The 24,787-nt window shown below is 42.2% G+C and overlaps 1 protein-coding gene across 2 annotated transcripts; it reads left to right on the top strand.

Moving 5' to 3' along the window:
• The first annotated feature begins 8,885 nt into the window (after positions 1-8,885).
• On the top strand, positions 8,886-24,741 carry samd10a (sterile alpha motif domain containing 10a). Of its 2 annotated transcripts, none has more exons than XM_042099388.1 (5): positions 8,886-9,078; positions 13,770-13,951; positions 19,022-19,190; positions 22,478-22,624; positions 23,134-24,741. In XM_042099388.1, the coding sequence occupies exons 1-5, from the start codon at positions 9,066-9,068 to the stop codon at positions 23,154-23,156; spliced, it is 534 nt and encodes a 177-aa protein (XP_041955322.1). In that variant the 5' UTR covers positions 8,886-9,065; the 3' UTR covers positions 23,157-24,741. The 2 variants fall into 2 exon arrangements, with proteins under 2 accessions (XP_041955322.1, XP_041955323.1); XM_042099389.1 differs by having other exon boundaries at positions 8,893-9,078; positions 22,478-22,618.
• Positions 24,742-24,787: the final 46 nt, after the last annotated feature.

Here is a 24,787-nt window from a genome sequence, read left to right as displayed (position 1 = left end):
AAAAATGCTGTAGCACACTATGAACAGTGCAAGGTGAATTTGTGTGAGGGTATAACTCAAAGGGCCATACTTTTGTTAACATTTGATGATAGGCTCTCAATTTCGCCTGTGCCCGTATCTGGATATACATTTATGTGGAGGAAAACTGAAGGGTACATGTGGGACGTTTTTCTTTTTTCAGATTTTAGATGATTTTGCACAGAATGACCCTTTATCCAACCGTTGTTATAGCTCATAGTCTAGAATTTATGTTAATGTGATTTGATATTGTTTTAAGTGTACTTATCAACATATCAACAAGTTGAAGTAGCTCTGTATTTGAGTGACACATATTCACACAGATAGAGGCAATCAGTCTTTCCCTCTCTTTTCATTGTGTTTACACTGTGCACCAGACATCCACATTCAGAGCCCTCCTGTGAACTCCTTCGGTCTGTCAACTCTTTAGGCCTGTGAACTCCCCAAGCTTGTGAACTCCTATGGCTTGTGAAGTCAGGTTCCCAATTCTATTACCGAAGCCAGTTATATGTCTGGCCAGGAAATCTGGAAGTCCCAAAATACCGATTTTAGCAATTACAAGGGTCTGGACGGTGTGCCTGTCTAACATTGGCGTGATTTAAGGTCAAACACATTGGTGATCATATCTGTGTGAAGGTGATTTATAGAAGCAGACCGTCCAGTAACTAAAACTTTCCCTTTGTCACAGCCTGGGTCTGTTTGACTGAGGCACATTTGACGGCCACATGGAGAGACAGCCGCTTGCAGCACACTTGTCACCGGTTTGCGAGATGTGTGGTCTTTCTGTCAAGTTTCCAGTCTTTATACACATCAGTAGAGACCCAGTCAGCAGATTTTCTGAGTTTTAGTTGTAAGAGTTTAGGAGGGCTTGAAGACTATATCTCACATACACATAAAGCTGCATATTTGCCAGACAACTTTATAGGTATTTCTTTTTGAAAATTTGCAAGGCCATACTCGGCAAATCTTTGCAGTTCTTGCTGAGATTACGGTCAGAAAATACTACCTTCATGGATTTAATCTAGGGGCCAAAACCCTAAAGAGAGACTTACAATGATAGGTTTTCATATTTTAGAATGCTCATTTGAGCAACTATTCTAACATACCAACAAAGACCTAATTTAAATGACGGGCAAAATGCAAAGTCTACATAACTTGGCTAAATCTATTTGCCAATTTGATATTATGAGCAAGATCCTAAGCATGAACAATGATGGGTCAGTTAGATCATCCAACATGCTAGACAGTAGCTTTATTTCATGCATGAGACTATTTATTGCAAGACTATTCACTTTGCCTGTCATTTATATTAGGGCCCAATGTGCCCAACTTTTTTATAATGTTCTTATTTGGTGTATTATTGTTCATTATAATGTGCAATTTAACAGTGTCTCCATTTTTTATATTATGTGCTAAATAGTTTAGTATTCTGAAGAACATCGTTTTCAACGTTTTTTAATTGGTTTCAGGTTTGAACAGATGCAGTTGCATCAAGATGCAGTAGATAGTGCAGTTTATCACAATGGCAATTTCCGAGAGGACTGAAATCCAGATGGTCAAGCCACTGGCTTTGCTTAGAGCATCAATGAGACAGAAGCATGCTCAAGAAGGCTGCTTTGTTGGTTGTGTTTTTTTTCAGCTTTGGTTCTTTGGTTGGGCATTCAGGCTACTGGCAGTGTATGTTGTGCCATGAAGGAAGGCCTTTACGAATACCAGGCACAACAGGCACATTTGCTACTGTGGTTAGCCAATTGTGACTTGCTGTTGTGTAATGTTAAATAGGCTTGGTTGCAGATCAGCCACTGTGAAAAATTCCACAAGGAATGTAGCACCTTTCTTTCCTTTGTATATCTGAAATTACATTGTGATAATACTACTGCAGATTATGACTTGTAAATAGATATTACCATCTTCATCATGCCAATGACTGTGTTATGTCATAATGAAGTATTGCTGTGTATGCTCTGAGAGCCAGTTGTTGCTTACATTGGTATCAATATTAAACAATTGTAGATGGGCCTCTAACCTGCTGCATGTCTCCTCTCCATAATACCTAGGCAACGGAGGCAGCAATGCCCTGCAGGCCGAACACAAACCTGTATTCTAAACTAACAGAAAATGTCAGAAAAGGAGCATATTGAATAGGTGTTTAACTGAATAATGAAAAAACTAAATGATAACTCAACCTGACAAATTGGTTATAGCAGATCTTAAAGGAATGTGTTGATGACCAAATGACAACATTCAGGGCATAGTCAGCTATTAATAGTCAAACATTGCATGTTATCAGTTTTTGTTTTTACATTTTATTTGACCATTAATTTTCATTCCATCCTAATTAATAATAATAAAAAAAAATGAGTGCACAAATTTGTGAGCAGATAATTGGTTTTGCAGTCAAAGAGTTTTCAAATGTGATATGTGATGTGAAGAACTGATGCTTTCAGAAAACAGAGGCTACAGACTCTGACTCTGAGTGTACAGCGAGTAAAGAGACTGAGAATTGATTCAAGATTTATTATGATGTCGGAACCATTGATTTTTCGTTTTGATCGACCCCCCCACACACCCCTTACCTGGCCATGGCCCTGCTTCATGGTGCATTACCTGGCCATGGCCATGCTTCATGGTGCATTACCTGGCCATGGCCATGCTTCATGGTGCATTACCTGGCCATGGCCATGCTTCATGGTGCATTACCTGGCCATGGCCATGCTTCACTTTAAACATGGTGCACCTTTCAGGGTATTCTTCATTCTTCATCCTCCAGACATAACCACTGGTTAGGAGGCCCAAAAAGTTCTAGTTTTGTTCCGTTGCTCCATAGAATTAACTGCCAAACCTATTGTCATCTCATTTATATGGTTTTGGTTCAGTATTTGGTTTTGTTCATGCTTATAGAATGAAGAATAACCTGATGCAGGTGCACCATGTTTAAAGTAAAGCATGGCCATGGTCAGGTAATGCTCTAGGCCTATTTAGCTTCCTCTGGCACTGATAATCAGCTGCATATAAAGGGGTAGGTACAAACATTCAAATATTTGGAAATCCTTGGAGAAAACATGATGTGTCCACCGAATCCAATAGAAATGTAAAGTGAGTAAACTTGAGTCTATTGTCCATTAGAAATGGACTGATATTTCTCAGGAATGCTACTACAGCTAACGTCTGACTACCCATAACCTTAGCACTGGATTTTAACAATGGAAAGTATGCTTTTATCAGTGCATCAGTTTTTGTGAAGGGTGACAAGACTTCTGACCGTGACAGTTTGACAGTATTCAGTTCCCGCAGCATTTTGGTGATATTTTGTGTTGAATTTGGGGAAACCAATTGTTGTTTCAGTTGTGTTGAGCTATTGAAATGGTCCTGGTTTGTTTGTTTTCTCAAAAAAACTCCAAAAGTGTGTGTTTGTTTAAAAACCAAAATGTGTGACAAGACTTTTGTCTGTGGCTGTAGTTTTCTGTGAATATCTCGAGAACCGTAGGGCACAGGAGGACCTCATTTTTTTGTAAGTTGGGCTCAAGGGGCCATCTCAACCCATCCCATAACCCATAACTCATTTACGGTAGAGTGCCATAGTTAAAAATGAAAAAGCAAAACTGAGGCTCTGTAATCGCAACTATCTTTGCCTGACGTGTTCAGAACCTCACAAAATCTGACCACACAGACAGACACACACACACACACTCACACTCACATACACGCACACCCAAACATGCACACACACATAAACACACCCACACGCACAAACACACATACACAAACACACACACATACACGTAAAGACACACACACATGCCACACACAGGCACACACACACACACACACACACACACAGGCATGCACACAGACATACAAGTACACACAAACACACACAAACACACACACACACACACACACACACACACACACACACACACACACACACACACACACACACACACACACAGAGACACAGGCACATAAGCATACATACACACACACACACACACACACACACACACACCAATACCCCCCCCACACACACACACACACTCACACACACACACACAGAGAGAGAAAGAGAGAGAGAGAGAGAGAGAGAGAAGCACACATACACAGAAGCAAACACACACATGCACACATACATTTAAAAACACAAAAGTTGCAAGAGTAGGGGATGGAGTAGGAGATGGAGACAAATTGACAAGCGTGATTTATTTTTGCGGAGAAAATGTTTTTACCGCTCTGCGGTACATCTAGTTTTACATGCATGTCATCCCAGGACCAGTGTGTCTGGAGGAGGTGATTTATAATGTGGAGAAAGGATTCCCCCTAGTGGACAACATAGACTATAGCTGTTTTACAGTTTTTGCCCAATTGCTTGAACACTACAGTAGGCACATAGCCTGAAGAGCCAGACCCACATTAAAATGTAGGGTCTGGGCACTCACCGTTCGCAGTGCTCAGTCCGAGGGGCGGGATAATCAGTTGTCTTTCAAATTCCCTCTGCACACAATAGGACAGCGGCAGCGCTATGAGTCCCATGCGTTTCCCAACAGCGGAGCTAGTTGGCTAGTTCAAACGTTTGCCAACTTAATAAAAGCTTAACTCGTGTCACACTGTTCGCCAACAGCAACATCCATCTTATTTGTTTTCAAGTAGCAGGGAATTCAAGCCAAACCGTCCGTCTCCGTTGCAACTCTCTCTGCCATCAATCATCATGTTAAGCCCACCTAACGACTCTATACAGGATTTCATTGGCCTGATTAAGTTTCAATTTCTGGAGCTCACAAGCCAACGGAGAGTTGCTAGACTAGCCCTGGCTGCCGCTAGGGGCGCGTCTAGATTTCTAGGCTAGTAGGCACATGCTTAGACCAAAGAAACAAAACTTGAAGCTTTGGTTACTATACCTTAAACACCGTGTAAACATACCTTAAACAAAAGTGCTGCTTTGCACTTTAGTTGCAATTCTGCCACACACTTGCATCTTTCTGCAACATACCTGCTCCTGCACACTACACACTATTTCATACATAAGACAGTTCGTTCATAAATGAAATCTCATGGTACCATTGGGACAACACATCTATTCAAAATACAAAACACATTGGGTGATGGAACACTTGTGTGACATATGTGAAAATACTTACTTAGAAAACTGAACACCAATCAGCCAGGCACAAATAGGCCTCAGTTGAGCCATTTTGAGAACATTGCAAGCATGGAGGCAGGGAGAGCAAAATGAAGAGGAAGAGGAAGACAAAGAGAGAGAGGAGTAGGAGGTGGTCAAAGAGGTTATGCACGGAACAATATTTCAGATGATATTAGAGAAACTTTGGTGAATCATGTGATAAATCATGACCTGACAATAAGGGAAGCTGGGCAGAGAGTCCACAATCTAAGCCTGTTTTACAATAGTGTGTTTTTGTTTTTATTTTTATTTTATTTTTGTGTTAATGCATTTACTGTACTGTACTGTATAGTATAGTACTGTGGTGTACAGTATTGAGTTGATGTCATTTGTAACCTCTCAGTACTTTCATTTTTGTTCTTTTTTTCCAAAACCTTTGTTGAAAAAAAAAAACACAACACAAACTGTAAGTGTTACATTGAGCTTCACAGAATGCTAACTGATAAACTGAATAAAAGCAGTGAAAATGAAAGACTGCAGTGTTTTAAATAAAGTACACTTGTGTGTTGCTGCTAATCTGAAAGTGTATTCATATGATGCAAGTATCATTTTGTCATCAGAGTGACATTTTGACAAAGGATTGTTAGGTTTTGATAGCAGTGTTTCAATTCGACATAGATGTGAATGGTTTATTTTTTCCAGTGTTGTGTCTTGTGTGCTTGTGTATAAAGTTTTGACACAATGAGCAGAGTTTTGCAAAAAGTGTTCAAGCAATGGGCAAAAACGGTAAAAATCAGTGAAAAAAGAGCATAATTTGAACACAGAGTAATCAAGTTTCCCTAAAATATTAATTAAGGAATGAGCATTTCAGCTGCTGAAGTTAGATTCTGAAATCATGACATAGTTAACATGGAGCTTAAGTTTATTAATTAAAAAATAAAAAATAAAAACAGGACAGCAAAACTATTTATATCTATTTCCCCAACTTGTCATTTGACATATATACTTGTTCTACATCTTTGCTTCAGATAGCTAAGAGAGTCACTGTGTATATTTAGTGCATGTATGACTGCTATTGGGTATGTGAACATTTTAACAGTACAATCTTGATTTCCCTTCACCTAGGTTCCAACAGTTTAGCAGGCAATCATTGCTCTTCCCATATTTCAACAACTAATAGGTGTCTGATATTGATGTACTGGTGTCTGTACTGTTTAATTGCACCTACTTACATAGGTCAATAAACAGCGACTGCAGGATATCTATTGTACTGTCCAAGATGTTTTGGCAAAAGTTATTGATAAATGGACAAATATCAGATGTGGAACGAATAACACAATTTACATGGTCATGTATTCTCCTTAGGATGCATGATTTCTTCCTTCAGCCTGAAACAAATGCTGTTATGACCATATAGAACGTAACACTATAGGAAATATGTGAAATATATGAACATCACATACATATACACATACACATACATATTTACATAAGAAATGATGTATACTGTATATTGCTGGAAAGAAATTAGATATAGGCATGCCCCATAAATTGCCATACAGATTCTGTATTCCTGCCTCTGAGGAGTGGAGCCGAAAGACTTCTAAATGTTACATCACTCTCTTAAAATGAATAGCCTACTTCTAGAATCAAGCTTGTAAAAAAAAAAAAAACTAGCTGTGTTCACTGTGAGAAAATCTATTCGTGTACAGCATCTGCAGATCAAGTTGAACAAATTGTAGCCAAAGCCTATAGAATATGCAATGTTCTCAGTTAGGCGTGTTGTTATGGTGACGATGCCAACTCTTCACACAGATTGCACAAGTGCTTAATTAAACTTTCATCAATCATATGTTTGGTCTCCACCATGCGAGCTGTCAGACTTTTACTGAGTCTCTTGATTATGTAAGGATTTTTCCTCTTTTTTTAAGTTTTCAACCATTCTTTGAAAACACTGAAAAGCTTCCATAGTGTGCATGGAGTTGTAGATGACAAGAAACGCTATGAACTAAAGCCAGTGACTAGATGAATGAAAATGGTCTTTTGCAATCTTCCACTTCAAGCTCTAATAAAGACTCCATCTAGAATAAAAGAGTAACAGAATCTTTCTTCTTTAGTACTCCTGTTGCACACCCTCCCTCGCCAAAATCAGTCAAGATGCTAGACCTCTTGACCGTATTCATATTTAGGTCTTGATTGATTAATTGATTTATTAAAATTCTTTATTGTCAAATACAAAAACACTTTCTAAAAATAGATAATTAATCAAATAACACTATTGTCAAAAGGATAAAAAAAACAATAAAGCCTAAAGGTTTATTTCTATTAGTCCGCAGGGGTCAGGGTCTGGTAGTGTGGTGTCTTTGTGATGATTTGCTTTATGAAGCTTCCTCTCTGTGGCTGAAATGAGCCAGTGACTGCTGTGGCAAATCACACCCACAAATAGCTGAACAACACTTAAAAGTTCTAATCTTCTGAAAAGCCCTAATTGCTGATTCTTAAACAACTTTGGGTTCAGCTTTACAGTAGAACATACTGTCTGTCATAATTATACGGTATATTCATTCATTCAAGTTACATAATCACACCACAACACCACCTGCCCTCTCATAGTGCAAATACGACATGTCTGTCATTCTGCATGCTAAGCAGCTTTCTCTGTGGTGGGTGTTTAATGAGTTCATCCTCATCACAGTTCTAAAATATGTCCACCCAGGCATGGAAAAAATGTATTGGCTTCATTTATATCACACATGTGCTTTTCATTACACTATTTTCTTTCCAAAGACATGACTCGCTAAACTAATTACAGGGTTTCAGGGCCACAGTGCTTGTAGTTTTGCGTGGGGGCAGAAGGGGGAGAGAGACGTGGGAGAAGGCAGAGCTGCTGTTTCTCACGATGGCTACCGACCAAGCGGCTCGCAGCCCGCTGCAGAACTGTGCCAGTAGTAGGCCTACCCAGTACTTTATTCCGGAGGATAACGAGAACAAGAGCCTAAAACTTGAACATGCTTCCAGTTTGAAGGAGGGCCTCCTATTTGTTCCGCATGGCCCCAGGGTAGAAAATATCTTCCCCCAATCCCCCACTCCTGGGTGCCTCTCCCCTGCGCCTATTTAGTGGCTGGAACATTGAATCAGGTGTGTGTGTGTGTGCTTTGTTTGCCATATTGAAGCTGAGCTGTAGCGTACAAGGCGGGATAAAGGTGAGGCTTTGAGGAAGATCGGGGAAAGTAGGTATACACACTGTAGGCCTACTTCTAGAAATATAGTTTGTACAAAACTACACAATGGGCACAATTAGTTCCAGTGTTTTTTTTCTTTTTCAAGCAATAAAAGGCTTCTGATATATTTGGTTATGGTAATATTTACACTTACAGGTCTGTCGAAATACCAACAGTTAATCTTGGCATTGGTAAGATGTGTTTATTTTATTCGTCGCCAATACTGACCTTAAACAGACTGTAAGCAAATTGCTTCATGGTACTGCAGTAAATGTCCCTGTTAGGACGTTAGCTTCTAAGGGAATGGTTGATCATGCTGTTTCATTAACGTTCCACTGCAATTTCACCAGCAGATGGCCTTCTCCTGCCCCCTGTTTTTTTATCAGATAAATGCGTGTGAACCCCTAAAGAATGCTTAATGTGCTAAAAATCAAGTCGGAGTACAGTGGTTTGGACCCTGTGCGAACCAGTCAGTCTGCCGATGTATGTGACACCTGTCCTCCTGTGTGAAGGGGAGTGGTCATCTCGGGAGTGCGCTCAGGGAGTTGTGAATCCGATTTATACGCACGGACGTGCTCCAGCTCCCAGGGCTGTGAGGAGAGCGCGGTCGGCGGACTGAAGAGATTCGGATTGCGGGCTAATTTCAACTCCCCCAGAATGGAATACATTCAGTAAACCATCGTTTGAAGGAGTTGCGGGGACCCTGTGCCATGGCCGTAGACGGTAAGTTCAAACATTAACTTTCTATTTATTGTTCCAAGTTCGGATGCTTGAAATCACTTCTAACATCAAATCAGCATTTCCATCACCCACTTGTCTTATTGTAAACGTTGGACACTATGAGGTGACAAAACATTCTTGAGACAAAGCCTAGCCTACTTTGTGAAATTAATAACCAGTCATTTATGTCATGTATCATTTACAGACTATCGCAACAAAACTGGCGAGTTTCCTTTGCAATACTGATTGCAAAGATTAGACTACACAGGCAGATCGTCATTAACCATACTGACAAAAGCTTTAACTTTCAGACTGGAACTCTAAAACAAATACGCTCAGCATATATATCTGGGAGGGAAATTGAAAGCGCAGGGATTTAATATGAGCGTTGTTAGCATGTTTTGAGTTATCCTATCCTTAATCTTTTCCTATTAATTTAGTCTTTACATTCTTGAGAAACAGGTTCGGAGCGCAGTTTGACTTCAGGTTCACATTTCTAGCATTATTACCATGCCTATGATGTCATTACAGTATTTATCTCAGTCATGCATAGTCGTTTACCTCTTTATCATCAATAGGCTACTTAATCCTACTTTCACTTGTTTCTGTGAGAACAAAATGTAATTCACAAATTTGACCAGTGTTCTATGGCTTATGTGTGCTACATTTAGGTCATGTTGGCGGTGGATGTTGTTTTTCCCATGCATATCATCGCAATCAGGTCTGAACTTGTCCAAAGGTGCCAAACCCACGAATTACCTCACTCAGTACTCGCCGCATAGAATGTTCAACACAGACAGTTTAGTGCCCTGATGTGAATGGATGGATCTATAGTGGACTTTATGAATAATAAATTGTGATCACTCAGCAGATGTGCAAATTTCACTGCCTTCCTCAGATAGAAAGGAAGGGGAAAGGGAAAGCAGATAAGTGCTTTATAACACCTTCTCCTAAATAACAGTTATAGCCTTATCTCTGGGGTGACTAGAGATATGGGCAGATGGATAAGCAGGTGGGTAGTTGGATGGAGTGGCAGTGGATGGATGGATGTTTGGATATGTGGATAGATGGATGAATACATTTCCTATTGAAATTTCAGCAAATGGTAGATCTGTACATGATTACAAAAAAGACTATCATAAAGATTGATAGCATGAATGACCAACACTTGAAAGTGCAGATCATGATAAAAAAAAACTTTTGCCTGTTATACCAAAACAAACAGCTTATGGTCTGTCATAAAGCTTATCAGCTCATAATGGCTTGTTCCTGTGACTGTCATAATGGCCCTTTATGATTACTGTGACCCCCTTGACAGGTCTTTCACAGCGTGCTGTGAACCCTTTTACCCTCTCTCTGAGGTGCCATTTTTGGGCAGTCTAACTGTGTCGAATATGTGGGAGAGTGGCATAGTTAAACAGTAGCCTAGTTCATCATCTACATTGTGCTGCTCCGCTTTTGTAAACATTGTCCAACTCACAGTAACCCCAATACTGCATAATATACATGTAGTGAATGCATGTTAAGACATCTCTAAATGTGGCTGCAAGGCACATAGGTGGTGTCTTTCATTAATAACACCCGTAAATGTCTACTTACAGTCCGACCTTAGATGTACGCACAGAAAAAGGCATATATGTTCATGTACACATATAAATAACAAATACACACAAACCTCAAAAGGGAATCCAGCACCTGCTAACATACATTCACATTTACCACGGTCACAGAACCGCCATCACACATAAATGCATGCATGCTTAAAACATTCCCTTCATAAAAGGCAGTAGACTACAGCCCCCACCGCACAACCCGGTTCCAATCAGTTTTGTTCTCTCTTACACACACACACACACACACACACACACACACACACAAATACAAGTCTAGTTCTGAAGGACATAGGGATTTGAGGCAATCAAAGGCTCTGTGTTTGAGACTAGTAGCACTTATTCATGGACAGATTAGTTTTACACACACACACACACACACAGACACAGACACACACACACATACACAGGCTGACAGATATAAACACAAACTCACACACACAAGTCACATGAAGGAAATGACACCATCTGTGAACTAGGGAGTTGAAGCCATAACCCACACACACACACACACCGACACACACCAACACACACACACACAAACACACACACACAGACACACACACACATACACACGCTGACAGATATAAACACAAACTCACACACACAAGTCACATGGAGGAATGGACACCGCCTGTGAACTAGGGAGTTGAAGCCATAACCCACACACACACACACACACACACACACACACACACACACACACACACACACACACACACACAAGACTGTTAATAAAAAGACATCCCTTTTATCTTTTCCCCCAAGCCCTCAGTACCCACAACACCCCCATCACATTTGACTGGCTGTCCCCATTTGTGCTAAAAACCTATGGTGTCAATTAGAGGGGAGAGAGATTTTAATGAGTGTGCGCACACACACACACACACACACACACGGCCTGCGCTGCCTAGAAGCATGCTACAAATGAAGTGGAGAAGCAGCCCAACCTGTGCCGCCTAGTAAATCATTAAAAGCGGCGATGCCAGACTGAAGTACTGAGCATCGGCGTGTTTCTCTCTGGGCGCCGTGATGAGAAACACGCCACCTGCTGCACACTGGGACTGCCAGATCGCCCAGAGATCGCCCAGAATGCAAAGCGAGAGAGCAACATCTGTTGGCTGTCATAAATGAGAATGTAAATGACCATTATCTATCTGTGGTGTCAAATTGGGTTATGGGGAGTACAGTGTAGCCCTTTAGAAGAAAAAGTTTCTCCACGGATTGGCTTAACGCAGATAAAGGGAGATGGGTGACAGCTGGTAGATGTTTAGCTTGGTGTGTGGTTGCACCAAACCAACCTATGGCTGCTGTTCAGTAGGTTGGATCTCTGGAAACAGCCTAACTATTCTCTCCAGCATCAGTACAGTATGAAATTGGAACATTTCTTGTTAACAGTCTCACATGTATGTATGTGTAAGCATTTGGGTTATGCAAGCTGCTTGAACCATAAGATTTTACAAGCTCTGTAAATCAAATTCATTATCAGTGAGCCACAATTTGCTCACTAACACAGCTCTAATACTAGCAAATTAATTAATCCACTGTAGGATTAGATCATCATTACCACTGCACCGTAAATGATGCCTCTGGATACTGTTGTAATCATTACCAGTGTTGGCATAATTACTATTACTGATACTGATCCATGCATCTGTGAGATTCTGTGACAAAAGATTAGAAAAATGTCATAGTAATAGTAGTAGTAATAGCAGTAGTAGTGGAAGTAGAAGTAGTAGTAGAAGTAGTAGTTGGTGGTGGCGGTTGCAGTAATGGTGCTATTAGTGGTGGTACTATTTCCATTTTCTGCCATTGGAAGAGTTTTGCATCAATCATTGAATTATGAAGATAGGATGGTTCTGAATAAAACTCCATAGGTCCTTACGGAGACAGAGGAAGGAATTATTAGATAGAAGAGCCTAGAAAAGGCATAGAAGAGTACAGAAGAAAACACATGTTGAGAGAGAAAGCATCCCTCCCAACACGCACATCACCCCTTGTGTCAGTGCTTTGTTGCTTAATTTCATTGTCTGCAAAATGGCGCTCCTTTATTTAATCACCTTTTCTTTTCGTTTATGAGAAATGCAAAAAGAATTTGCGGTTAAAAGACATGTTAAGCTGCAATCACTTCTCTAGCTGCTAAATTAAATTATACTGTAACACAAGAGCTTACATGAAGCTGAATCTCAGATCTATGATGCCTCGTATTATCATTTTCACTCTAATGTGCGCACATCCATTTAGAACAAACTAAGCAGGACCTTAGCGATTATGTGCTCTCTCCAAGGATATGTGAACGATTGACTTAAAAACAGAAGCAAAATGATTTGCATATTCCCAGTTTAAACAGCACTCCGTACATTCATGAATTATTTACTGAACACGGCAGTGCAATATTTGTGTGTACTGGTATTTGTGTCAGAGACACAGATTAAACATTCAACTTTATTAAACCCAGACACAGATTGAAGCACACACACAAAATCAAAACAATGGGTCAAATATACAAATAAACATGGAAATAAACCACAAACATTTTAATATGCGCCCCCAATTTTCTTTTCATCAACAACAAAGATGAGTAAAGCCTCATCTCTATTACAGTAAGCCAAGGTGTGTAAGAGGAACCCAGTTTAATATGTGGCCCTGCAATTAGTCTAAGGGCAAAGGCCAACGATGACAGCAGGGCAGCAAGGCATTAAGAGAAAAATTATGGACATTATCGATTAAATCAAAAGCAAAGAGCCATGACAAGGCTGATTTGTTGTTTTCTTTCTAGGAGGGAGGAAATGTGTCAGAAACCTCTTAGGTGTCAGGACAAATGGAGATGTAACATCATGTCAGATGCTGATACTGATCAATACCAACACTGCATTGGTAGCATTCAATTAAAAGCCAACTTTACTTTTAAAGGACATCATTGTTACTAATGCCTTTTAAATGCCTTTCTTCTTTCCTTCTTTCCTCCCTTCTTTCTTTCTTTCTTTCTTTCTTTCTTTCTTTCGGTCACTCTCTTTTCTTCTTTCTTTGTTTCTCTCTTTCTTTCTGTCTGTCTTTCTTTCTTTCTCTCTTCTCGATCTCTAGCTGCCTCTAGTTTTAGTTTCTGTCGCCCAGCTGTGGAGTACAAGGCCCTTCCTGAGGACTTCAAGTACCACCTCACCCGCTGCACTGGGGGGAACCTGACCTGGCATGAGGGCCGCAGCCAGAAGACGGCGGGGGGCCGGACAGTCAAACTCCTGCAGCAGCCAGGCACTGAAGGACTGCAGGTAAAGGCCGTGTGCACACAGTAAGAAAACTTCATCTTTATTGCCATGCCAGGTTACATAAGAAGAGTCCTTATCCTGCTTGAAATAGGCTTCCAGTACAAAGCCTTAGAATGCTGTTGTGTGGGCCGGTGCTGAGTGTGACAATGTGTTATTATACAAATGTAGTTTTTTTCTATGTGATTATCTCGCTCTCCAATTATTGTCTTTCTTGTCTTAGTGATAAAAGGCCTTTACATTATGAATTCCATCTTGAAGTCAGTTTTTTCTTCTTGATATGAAGCCTTTATGGTTGCTGTATGCCCAAGTGGCTGAGTTGGTCTTTGTGAGTTTCCCCCCATGAAAGACGAGGTTCATGGGAGGATGAAAAAGTGACCCCCAAAAGAGGCAGCTCTGAGAATCTACCATGGCACCCGGCGCTTTTAAGTAGCCCATCTACAGGGACCAGACAACAAGCAGGCCTTTTCCTAGCACGGCTGCCTTTAATGAGCCATTCTTTCTGTGTCCTCATTTCATATCTTTGGAGGAGAAACCGATTTCGTGAGAGGCATACCTATGTCTTATTGCCACACTTTTTTTTTTTTTTTTTTTTGAGTTATCAAATTGGCCCCATGTTTGCGTGCTTCTCCTTAGTCTCTGCGATGCATTTACACAAAAGCTCCTCCGCAAAAGAAGGGGAGGGAGGAGAGGAGAAAGAAGAGGAAAAAAGGCTAAATGGACTCTTCCTCTCCGCCTCTGTCCATGTATCCTGCCATCCAAATGAGCCCTTTGTTTGGGGAGAATAGGAGAGATGCTGTTCACCCAGGGGGCACTGTTAGCGGGCACTCAGTCAAACGCAGCTTTAAATAGATTGCAACTCCTTTACTTGGAAACAGCGTTGCTGGTCAGTGCATGGAACAGGACTAGGGCAAGTGTCTGCTTTTGGGTCCCCTATTTTTCTTGCCCCCCCCCCTTTCCCCCCTGCCCAATTCTGTATTAACCAGCCAAAATCGGTCTCTTTGTCACTTGAGTCATGCTCAATTTAATTCCTCTCACACTCTCTCCTATGCATTTTCCTGTCATTTTTTTAGTCATGTTAATTAGCAACAAATTCATGGTGGCTAATCTGATTCAGTTAATGTTATCTTAATGAGGATGTTGACTTCTTTCAAAAACTGTTATTAGAGAGGAATATAGCATGGCATGTCAAGGAGTCAGGCCTCTTTTGTTACGTCCTAAATTAACTTCTCTAATCTCGGCAGCGGAATAACTCCTCACATGGTGCCTGTAATGAACCCAGTCCTCAGTAATTACACAGATTGTAGGGGTTAATGTCGTGTCCACTCGATAAAGCATAATGAAAACGATAAAGGAAATTACTTTTATTTCTTCATTGTTGTATTTTTCGTGTATTTAAAAAAAAATGTATTTATAATGCTTTAATGCATACTTAGCATGCTTAGTCTAAGGAGGACCTGGGACTTTGAATATTTTCTTTGTGGGCCTCTGTGATTTTGCTGGTTTAATTGGGACTCATGTACCATGCTTAATTTGAACCCTTTGAACTTCAAAGTGGGGGTATTTTTCTCACAGGTCTAATTGGCGAAGGACCAGCACGTCAGCAAAATGCTTAAAAAATGACTGCTCCTGAATTGAATCCGGTCAACCTAGAAGGAGTAAAAAAAATAAATAAAAAAAATAAGCGTTTATTTGGTTCCAGATTTTGTGGTATAACTAATAGGAACAGGAACACAAAATTTAAGTGGAACCTTTTTGAACTTTGAGAGGTTCTCTCAGCTCTGCAGAAGATGATCTGAGCAGCAATTTCCCTCCTTGTTTGATGTTTTCGAAAGGGAATATGTGATCAAACACAGCGGTTTGATTAGCCCACCATGGTCATTCCTTTTCTCATGCAGATACTAAATGGAACGTTGGTCAGGGATACAGTCTGACCTCAGCACAATCTCTCCTTTCTGTGAAGGAATCTTAGGCTATCTCTCCTTCCTCGCTCAAGAATGCTTGCTTTTTGATGTGCATGAAAGTAGGGTAAAATTCAAGGGGAAACCTTATGATCAGAGATTAATAAGTGTGCGTGAAGGACAGCTGGAGCTCGTTAAATATGATTATTTTTTTCTATTAGCATGTGACTATCTGCACTACTAGTTCACATTGACCACACAAGCACCAGCTTCATTCTTCCTAACAGTCTCCCCATCAGCAATAGTGCAGCTTTGGCACTGAATGGCACTGTTGTGATTCCAGGAACTGCTCGAAAGTATGATGGGTATGAATCCTCAATCAGCGCATGAATAATAAACAACTGCTCAGCTAAGTACAAATGAATTCAGCTGTCTCTCTCTCTCTCTCTCTCTCTCTCTCTCTCCCTCCCTCCATCTCTCTCTCTTGATTTACACTGATCCTCTCTATCTTCCTGTGTATATCTAGGAGGTGGTCTTGTGAATAAAAAAAAAAAAGGAAATGCTGCTGACATTCCTAGCATCATCCATACAACATACAAATAACTCTAACATACAAAAAAGAAACACACACACACACACACAAACACACACACACATACACAAACTAAATGTGGCACATGGGTGATCTGAGCCAGGACTGCCCTGGCCTGTCCTGCCCTTCAAACTCAGGGGTTGTACGTAGAGGGCCAGCCCAGCAGCTCAGCAGAAGCCTGGCAGTGTGGAGAGGGAGAGAGGGAGGGAGGGGTGGGGGAGTCGGGAGTCTGTAGGGTGGAGGAGGGACGGGGTGGCACACTCACACTCCAGTGACATTGCAGAGGCTGAGTGACCGACATGCACCATAGTCTGGCAGTCCCCGCAGAGCCCATGTTTGTGTTTGATGAATGGCTGTCTTGTGTGTATGTGTGTGTGTGTGTGTGTGTGTGTGTGTGTGGGGGGGGGGTTATTGGGAACAGAGGGGGAAGGGGGTGTGTGTTTGTGCATCAATGCATGTTTGTGTAAGTGTGTGTGATATATGTGCATGTCTGTTTGTGTGTGTTTTATATACGTGTGTGCGATGTTTCTGTTTTGTGTGTATGTGTTTGTGTTTGTGTTTTTGTTTCTCTGTCTCTGTCTCTCTCTCTCGCTCTCTCTCTCTCTCTTTCTCTTTCTTTCTGTTTGTGTGTGTGTGTGTGTGTGTTTGTGCATGTTTATTTGTTTAGTGCAGATGCACGCTGCAGGATGAGTGGAGTGAGGTTTGCGGTGTCCAGAGCTGTTCCCTACGGATGAGGCTCTGCTGGTGCGAACAGCGCTGCTGTGCGTGTGTTTACTGTGCACTTATGGATGTGGGTCGGTGTTCTCACGGAGAGGAACCCAGGGCCGCCCAGGGACCAGTGAAGGTCAAACACCAGAGGGGAATAGGAAAACGCCAAGAGTGATATAGCAGAAAGTAAAGAGAGAGGGAGAGAGAAAGAGAGGGAGAGAGAAAGAGAAATGGTCATCAGGCATTTGTAGAGGCACAGAAGCACTTGAGAGAAAAGTAGAGACGGAGAGGGAGAGAAAGAACGATAGATAGAAAAGGAGAGAAAACTAATGAGGCAGCAGATGGTAGGGGATGGGTGAGGAGAGGGGTCACTGATAGGACAGAGCACAACCACCAGGCTTTAGAGGAGAGGCAGGTAAGATAAGGGAAGATGAGAGATCAGAGGAAATGGCGAGAGAGAGAGAAAGAGGGTTTGAACGACAGAGACAGCTCTGTCGACAGAGAGAGAGGTACCCCAGTGGTGTTTGAAACTGACGAATCTCTGTGATCTTCAAAGGGTCCTGTAGGCTAAAAGCAAATTGCACATTTAGCATAGAAATTCTCTAAATGCAGACAGATCAGTATTGTAGGTCTATAATTATAATTTGTATTGACCTTGTTGTATAATTAGATTAGTTCTTATTTTATTATATTTATCTACAATTAGATATTGTTTTATTGACAATAGAACCTGATAACATTATTAGATACTAGTTGTCTGTTGTCTGTACTTTCAGTATAGCAGAACAATATTGTGAAGTTATATGAGAAGTGCTTGGTCCAACAGTAAAATGTACAGTAACTTGGTTGGTCCCACACTGTTGAGAGCCCCAAGCCTGAAATGTTGATCTACATACCGGTATGTGACTGTAGTGATTGGATGGTAACTAGTGCAGAGCGGCTTGTGGATTTGATGCTAGGATGGCCCCTGATTGGTGGAATGATAACAAGCAATGATGCTCGACATCTGAAGGGGAGCCATCCGTCACCGAGGAAAATGACCCTGCTTTGACAAAGCGAGGATGGTGGGGAATATCAACACAAATATAGAGCTGCATTTAACGACTGCAGTTTGGTTGATTATGGACAAGTCCCTTTGCCAACCAATCAGAGGGGCCGCTTGAGATTAAATGATCCATCTTAATTATGGACTGTGCATACTGTGGAACAGGGTTATTAAAACACTTTATTTCCCAAACGGGTGAGAGACAGCATGAAAGTCATGTGTAACTGGCCAATGTGCATTTAGTCAGAACAGCATGTTTTTTGTGTGTGTGTGTGTGTGTGTGTGTGTGTGTGTGTGTGTGTGTGTGTGTGTGTGTGTGTGTGTGTGTGTGTAAGAGACAGAGAGAGAGAGGGAGGGAGAGACGGAGGAAGGGAGAGAGTTTGTGTATGCTCTTGTTGCAGCACCAGGGAATGAGTGTACTCGTTACTTATGCCTTGGGAGAGCACACCATATGCATAGCCCTCCTCTCCAGACTGTGCTGCACAGCTTATGTTGTTTGTTGTTGTTTGTTTATAAGGTAATTCTTACAGTAATGAAGGTTCAGTGTATAATAGATTTACAGTAAAACATTAAGGCTTTTTCAAGGCTTTTTGAAATATGTTTTGGTCTAGTTTTCTCTGCCTCTTTTATATAGTTTTCCCAAACATCATCTTTCATTATATGACAAACAGATCGCTTGTGTCTTTGATAGTGGTTTCCCCTCTGTGTATATCTTTAGTTAAACTTATTTGAGAACATCAAGCTAGTTTTATTAATGGGTTTGCATACTTTATTTCTCTCTCTGTCTCTGTTTCTCTCTGTCACACTCTCTCTCGCTCTCCCTCTCTCAGCTGCGTACAGGCGATTCCTACTCTGTGTACCACACCAGTCCCACCATCCCCAGTCTGTCCCGGCCTGTGGTGCTGTGGAGTCAACAGGACGTGTGTCGCTGGTTGAAGAAGCACTGTCCACACAACTACCTGACCTACGTAGAGGCCTTCTCCCATCACGCCATCACAGGTAGCTCACCACTGGACCTCCCCCACTGGGCAAGGGCCAGTTGTGTTCACAGTCCACAGTGATATTGTGTCAAGCAGTTGTGACATTTTCACTTTAACCTTTTGAAATGTAAAATTTAGTTGCATACTTAGTTAGTAATGCTGTTTCATATCTATCCTTATCTTTAGGTAGATGAACTCTAATATTTCCCTTCAATTTACCTCTACAACTTGCTGTCATGGAAGTTCCCAATGCATAATGCTGTTATGATAGTAATGTGAAAAGGTCAGCAATCATAATGGTTCTGACACTTTGCAGCCAACTAGACAAGATTTTAAAATCTATTTTGTTCAGATAAGCACAATAAGCCAGCCTCAGCTTCCAAAAACAACACATGTTTCCAGTTTTATGAGCATATGGTTGTAAGTATCATAAAAGTCAAAGCCACAGACATACCACATGCAGATGGGCTTCCACTGGGCTGAGTTCTGCTAAGGGTTTTCACCTCTGCAGGGAGTTTTTCCTCACCACTAACATCACTGACGTAGGCACTTAGTTTGATTTAGGATGTGAAGTTCTCCAAGCATTTGGGTTAAGATCCCAGATATGCAAAACAAATTTGTAAATGAAAAACTGAACCGGATTGGCTTGGATTGGAAATGGACGTGTGGGCGAAAGGGACGGGAGAGCTCCGGTGACCTCCCTACCACCACGCGGTCACAAACCCTCCACACTAGTGGAAAACCTCAGACGTGAGTCAGAGGATATAAAACAGGGCCCAGAACCCAGCAATTACCTTTGGCACAACCTCAGAAAAACAACACATATCATCACAGCTAGTTGTGGGAAAGCACAAACGTTGAGTGATAGTGGCACATGGAGGGTAGTCACGGAAACCACAGACACACACACACACACACACACACACACACACACCCTCATGGAAAGAGGTGTTTGGTGCGGATTCAAAGAGGAAGAGTCCTCCCCACCATTATGTGACCGACATCTGGATTCGTTAATGAGAGCGACTCCAGGAGGTTCAGCTAATGAGAGCGAGATCGGCTGCTTCCAGGAGAGCGGAGGTGGACAGAGAGCATGGCATCACTTTCACTCTCAGCCCCAACGTTCACTTTCCCTTTTTTGGAAAGGCATCAGCGTTTGGAAGCATGGGACATGGGGAGAAGTGGGTTGCAGCATCTCCAGAGCTGCAGCAGGCTCCAGCACACCAGCGATTATTATGAATCTGTCAGATGAAAACTACAGTCTGACAGAGCTATTTTACAACAGTGAAGTTTTATTTTTTTTGCCACAGAAACATCACTGAGACGTGTTATCTTCTATCTCGACCATGCATTGATATATATTATGTGATGTCACACACTCATTAAGTCAGATCAATCGTGCCTCTGCCCCCATTGCTTCGCGTGGAATTATGAATACAGCAACCTCGGGGTTAATGCAGGACAGGGGGCGTGACCTGCCGTTGAGGTCAATCAGATGAGGTCCTGCTGTCCTGTAGTGACGGATGCAGTGGGGTCAGAGGTCGCTTCCCCGCTGACAGAACCTTGGTCTGCCCGGTTCTTCTGGCTGTGTTCCGCTGAATCCTAAATAAGTCTGTGAAAGCTATAGGGAGATCTAGGTGTCATAATATCACCATCAAGACCCACAGCAGGTCTTGGTGGGGCATGGTGTGTATGTGGTGTGAGTTAAGGATGAGAGAGGCAGTGTGTGTGTGTGTGAGGGGGGTGTTTGTATGTGTGTGAATGCATGTGTGTGTGTGTGTGTGTGTCTTTTTGTGAGTCTGTGCATGATGTCTGTGCGTATGCATGCGCTGCTTTATGCTAAGAGAGTGTGAACGCGTGGGTTGATGAGAGAGTGTGTGTGTGTGTGTGTGTGTGGGGGGGGGGGGGGGTATCTGTGGATGCATCTGTTGATTCCTTTGAGGTGGTTACTACGGCTTGGCAGGAGATGACTTGGGTCTGAAAGGACACGTTCCAGGAATCTTGCTGGGATCATAAAACCCTCTCAACAGTCACGCATGTGTGAATTCTGACAGACGAGATGAAAGCAGTGATTAGAGGAACTACACACACACACACACACACTCTAACTGGGCCCTAAATAGGATTTCAGCTTGATGGCTATTATCTATTCATTGTTTCACAGATCAGTGGTTATGAAGATGAGAGTAAATGAAAGCTGTTAAGTTTATTCATATGAATCACACTCTTTGCTGCCTCAGTCATTCTGCTTTGCTCCATATCTGCATTGAGGTAAATCAGTCTCTCGTGATCTCTCTCAACGCTTTACCGGTTTGGTTTTCTGAGAGGGTTAATTCACAATTCGTTGAAACGGTACAATGTTTGCATCCATGTTTGTGTGAAGGGGTGCATATGGTTCATGTGTAGATTTGTGAGTTGTGTGTGCATATAAATGTGTATGTGTGTGTGTGTGTGTGTGTGTGTGTGTGTGTGTGTGTGTGTGAGAGAGAGAGAGTGCAGAGAATGAAAAGAGAGACAGACAAACAGACAGGCAGTCTGTGTGTTTGTGTGTGTGTGTGTGTGTGTGTGTGTGTGTGTGTGTGTGTGTGTGTGTGTGTGTGTGTGTGTGTGTGTGTGTGTGTATATACAAACGCCTGCATGTGCGTGTGCATGTGCATCCCTACACCCGAGCGAGTGTCCAGACTGTATCTTCCAACACGTCCCTGGGCTCCTTTAAGACCTCTCCCGTCCGTCCACGGGGAATCGCCTGGCATTCCGCTCTGTCCCGTCCCTCTAATTGGACTCAAAGCATCAAGGGCAGAAGCATGCTGGGACCTGCTTAGAGGAGAGAGGGCTTTCAGAGAGAGAGAAGGAGAAAGATGGGGAGAGAGTGTAGGGATGAAGTGGAGCTGTGAGGGCAGTTCGGCCCCGGGCGTGCTTGTTTTCAGACAGCATGTGGCTATGCACACATACAAGATTTATTTAGGGAGTTGGATCAATTCCTCAAGTGTTTTTGCCCTGCAGGGGGCTATGACAACACTCCAAGAATGTAGCCAGTATAGCTCACCATCACTTTTCATTAGCTAACAACCATGTCCTATGTGTCATTCAGAATGCCTCTTTGTGTCTTTATTTTCAGTATTCTACAGCATCAAATTTTTAGCGTTGAAAGCAATAAAGCTGCAAGTTATAAAGTTGCATATATACCTATCTATCTCTCTGTCTGTCTGTCTATCTATCTATCTATCTGTCTGTCTGTCTGTCTGTCTGTCTATCTATCTATCTTTCTAGTGTAATGTAATCTGCTGTGCTGTGTTTTCCTCCCAGGCCGTGCTCTGTTGCGGCTGAATGGGGAGAAGCTGGAGCGCATGGGCCTGGTGCAGGAGACCCTCAGACAGGAGCTGCTCCAGCAGGTGCTGCAGCTCCAGGTGCAGGAGGAGGGACGCAACCTGCAGCTCCTCAGCAGGGGTTTGTGTGTGTATTACTCACAACATGCCATTATGTGTGTGTGTGTGTGTGTGTGTGTGTGTCTAAAGTTGTGTCCATGTCTGTGTATTCACCTGGATTGCATGCTTCAGAAAATGTATATTGGGTTCTTGCATTGCAAGTCTGTCCAGTTGTATGTGGTTGAAGAATCTGTTGATTGGCTGTTAGAGTGTGTGTAACCTATAGCATGTGTATAATGAGTGTATGTGGGTTTGTGACATGCATTTAGGTTGTCAAGTACTGAGTACATGAAGGTGTTTGTTTTGTGAACGTGATTGTGATCTACCCTGCTGAAGTTAGCTCATGCTCACTTGGATCATGCTACTATAGGTATTTATCCAGTTATTCTCCTTCTGTGTATGTTTGTCTTTCTCTTTCTCTCCTTCTCCCCTGTCTGTCTCCCTCTTTTCTATCTCTCATTCAACCCCCCCCTCCCATCTCTCTCTCATCTCCTCCTTTCCCTTCACTTCTTTTCCACTTCACTCTCTGTCACACAGGTTCATTCGGAAACCTGTCATAATCCATCCATCCATGGACCCACTTGCCCAGGCATGGCAGAGAGCGAGAGACAGAGAGTGAGCCAGAGAGGAAAGGGCATCGGACCGTGCTGGGGGAGGAGGATGGGGTGTGTAAGTGTGTGTGTGTGTGTGTGTGTGTGTGTGTGTGTGTGTGTGTGTGTCTGTGTGTCTGTGTGTGTGTCTGTCGGAGCCTCTGGGCCTGAGGCTTCTGAGACAGATAACACCAGGCTGGACCAAAGCACTGGAAACGGACTCCTGAAAGACATGCTGGAAAGGCCTCCCGTCGAGGCCCTCCAACTGCAGCCTCCTCTCATCACACACTTACTGGAGCGGTGTGCTGTAGCCCGCAGCAGTGGACAGAGGAAGCTTGAGAACAAGGGAAGGGAAAGGAGAGCATGTTGAGCACTGAGCACTCCTCTCCTGCTGCTTCTGCTTCCATCGTCTCATTTTCTCCCTTATTTGTTGGTGGCAGATGGGCCAAGCTGGAACCGATTCCATATCATTGTCTTTTTCATCGCTGGACTTAAGAGACATTCTGTGAGAATGAGTGAGTGAGTGAGTGAGTGAGTGAGTGAGTGAGTGAGTGAGTGAGTGAGTGAATGAGTGAGTGTGTGTGTGTGTGTGTGTGTGTGTGTGTGTGTGTGTGTGTGTGCATATGTGTGTGTGTGTGTGTGTGTGTGTGTGTGTGTGTGTGTGTGTGTGGAATGGACTGTGCAGTGTGCAGACTGCACCGCATGCTTCAAAGTCGCCCTAGATGACAGAAGGCAGATGCCAACAAAAGAGAGAATGCACGAGTCCCTCTTCGCCCCAAGGACCCAGTTCTTCCATCAAACAGACCAGTACTCATTGACACTAAAAAGCGCTGGGACTTCACAAGACATTGTTATGCATACAGCATACTCACTTTTGCATAAGGAATACAAATAAGTTACTTTGAAAGCATTTATTTGCCCCATATGTTTATGTTAGTATAGGTAAATGGAAACAGATTGATGGATTGTGCTTTGATATTTATAGTACTATCAATAGAACTTATTATTTTACAATATGGACTGGCATCTCCTGATTATTTGACATGTCAGAGATATAGGCATTGATTGTTATGCTAAATTGGATTGTGTCAGTTGCCCAACGGCTAGAATGATTGATAATGAATTCCCACCAGTAGACTATGTTATGTTTTGTTGTTTGAGCCATGTGTCTGGGTGATGTATGACCTATTCTAAGATCCTTCCATGAGATATATCCTGCAAATTATGTTGACACGGTGACCTCAGGGGAGAGGTGATCGCTATAATTGCAAATTTATTTGGAGTCACTTGTTTGCCAGTTCAGTTGATGCCACTGACAACAAAATCAGATTTGTCCAAGGTGACCACCATAAAAGTAGGCTGCAAAACATGTATTCTGTCCTACTATATGGTGTAAATCGAAATGACTGTAAAAGACTTTTCAAAACACGTTCAGACTGTTACAAGACATATACTGCTGTTTAATATTGTTGAGTTTGCTTATTATTAAGTGAGTTTTTCCTATCTGCGTGATGTACCCACAGTTATCAGCGACAAAAATAAAACGTACAAAACCTGTGGTCTTCTTTTGTGCTTAGACAACTGGGTATATACTGCCATCA

The sequence above is a fragment of the Alosa sapidissima genome, chromosome 7, assembly GCF_018492685.1.
Source record: "Alosa sapidissima isolate fAloSap1 chromosome 7, fAloSap1.pri, whole genome shotgun sequence".
In the NCBI taxonomy this organism is placed as follows: domain Eukaryota; kingdom Metazoa; phylum Chordata; class Actinopteri; order Clupeiformes; family Clupeidae; genus Alosa; species Alosa sapidissima.
Note: the sequence above shows the minus strand (reverse complement) of the source record. Positions and strands in the feature narration are given on the sequence as shown.

What these genes read in the sequence shown, in the direction of transcription:
- samd10a (XM_042099388.1), top strand. An exon ending in CAGGCACTGAAGGACTGCAG is followed by an intron (nt 13,952 to 19,021) that starts GTAAAGGCCGTG and finishes TCCCTCTCTCAG; the next exon opens with CTGCGTACAGGCGATTCCTA. An exon ending in CTCCCATCACGCCATCACAG is followed by an intron (nt 19,191 to 22,477) that starts GTAGCTCACCAC and finishes TTTTCCTCCCAG; the next exon opens with GCCGTGCTCTGTTGCGGCTG.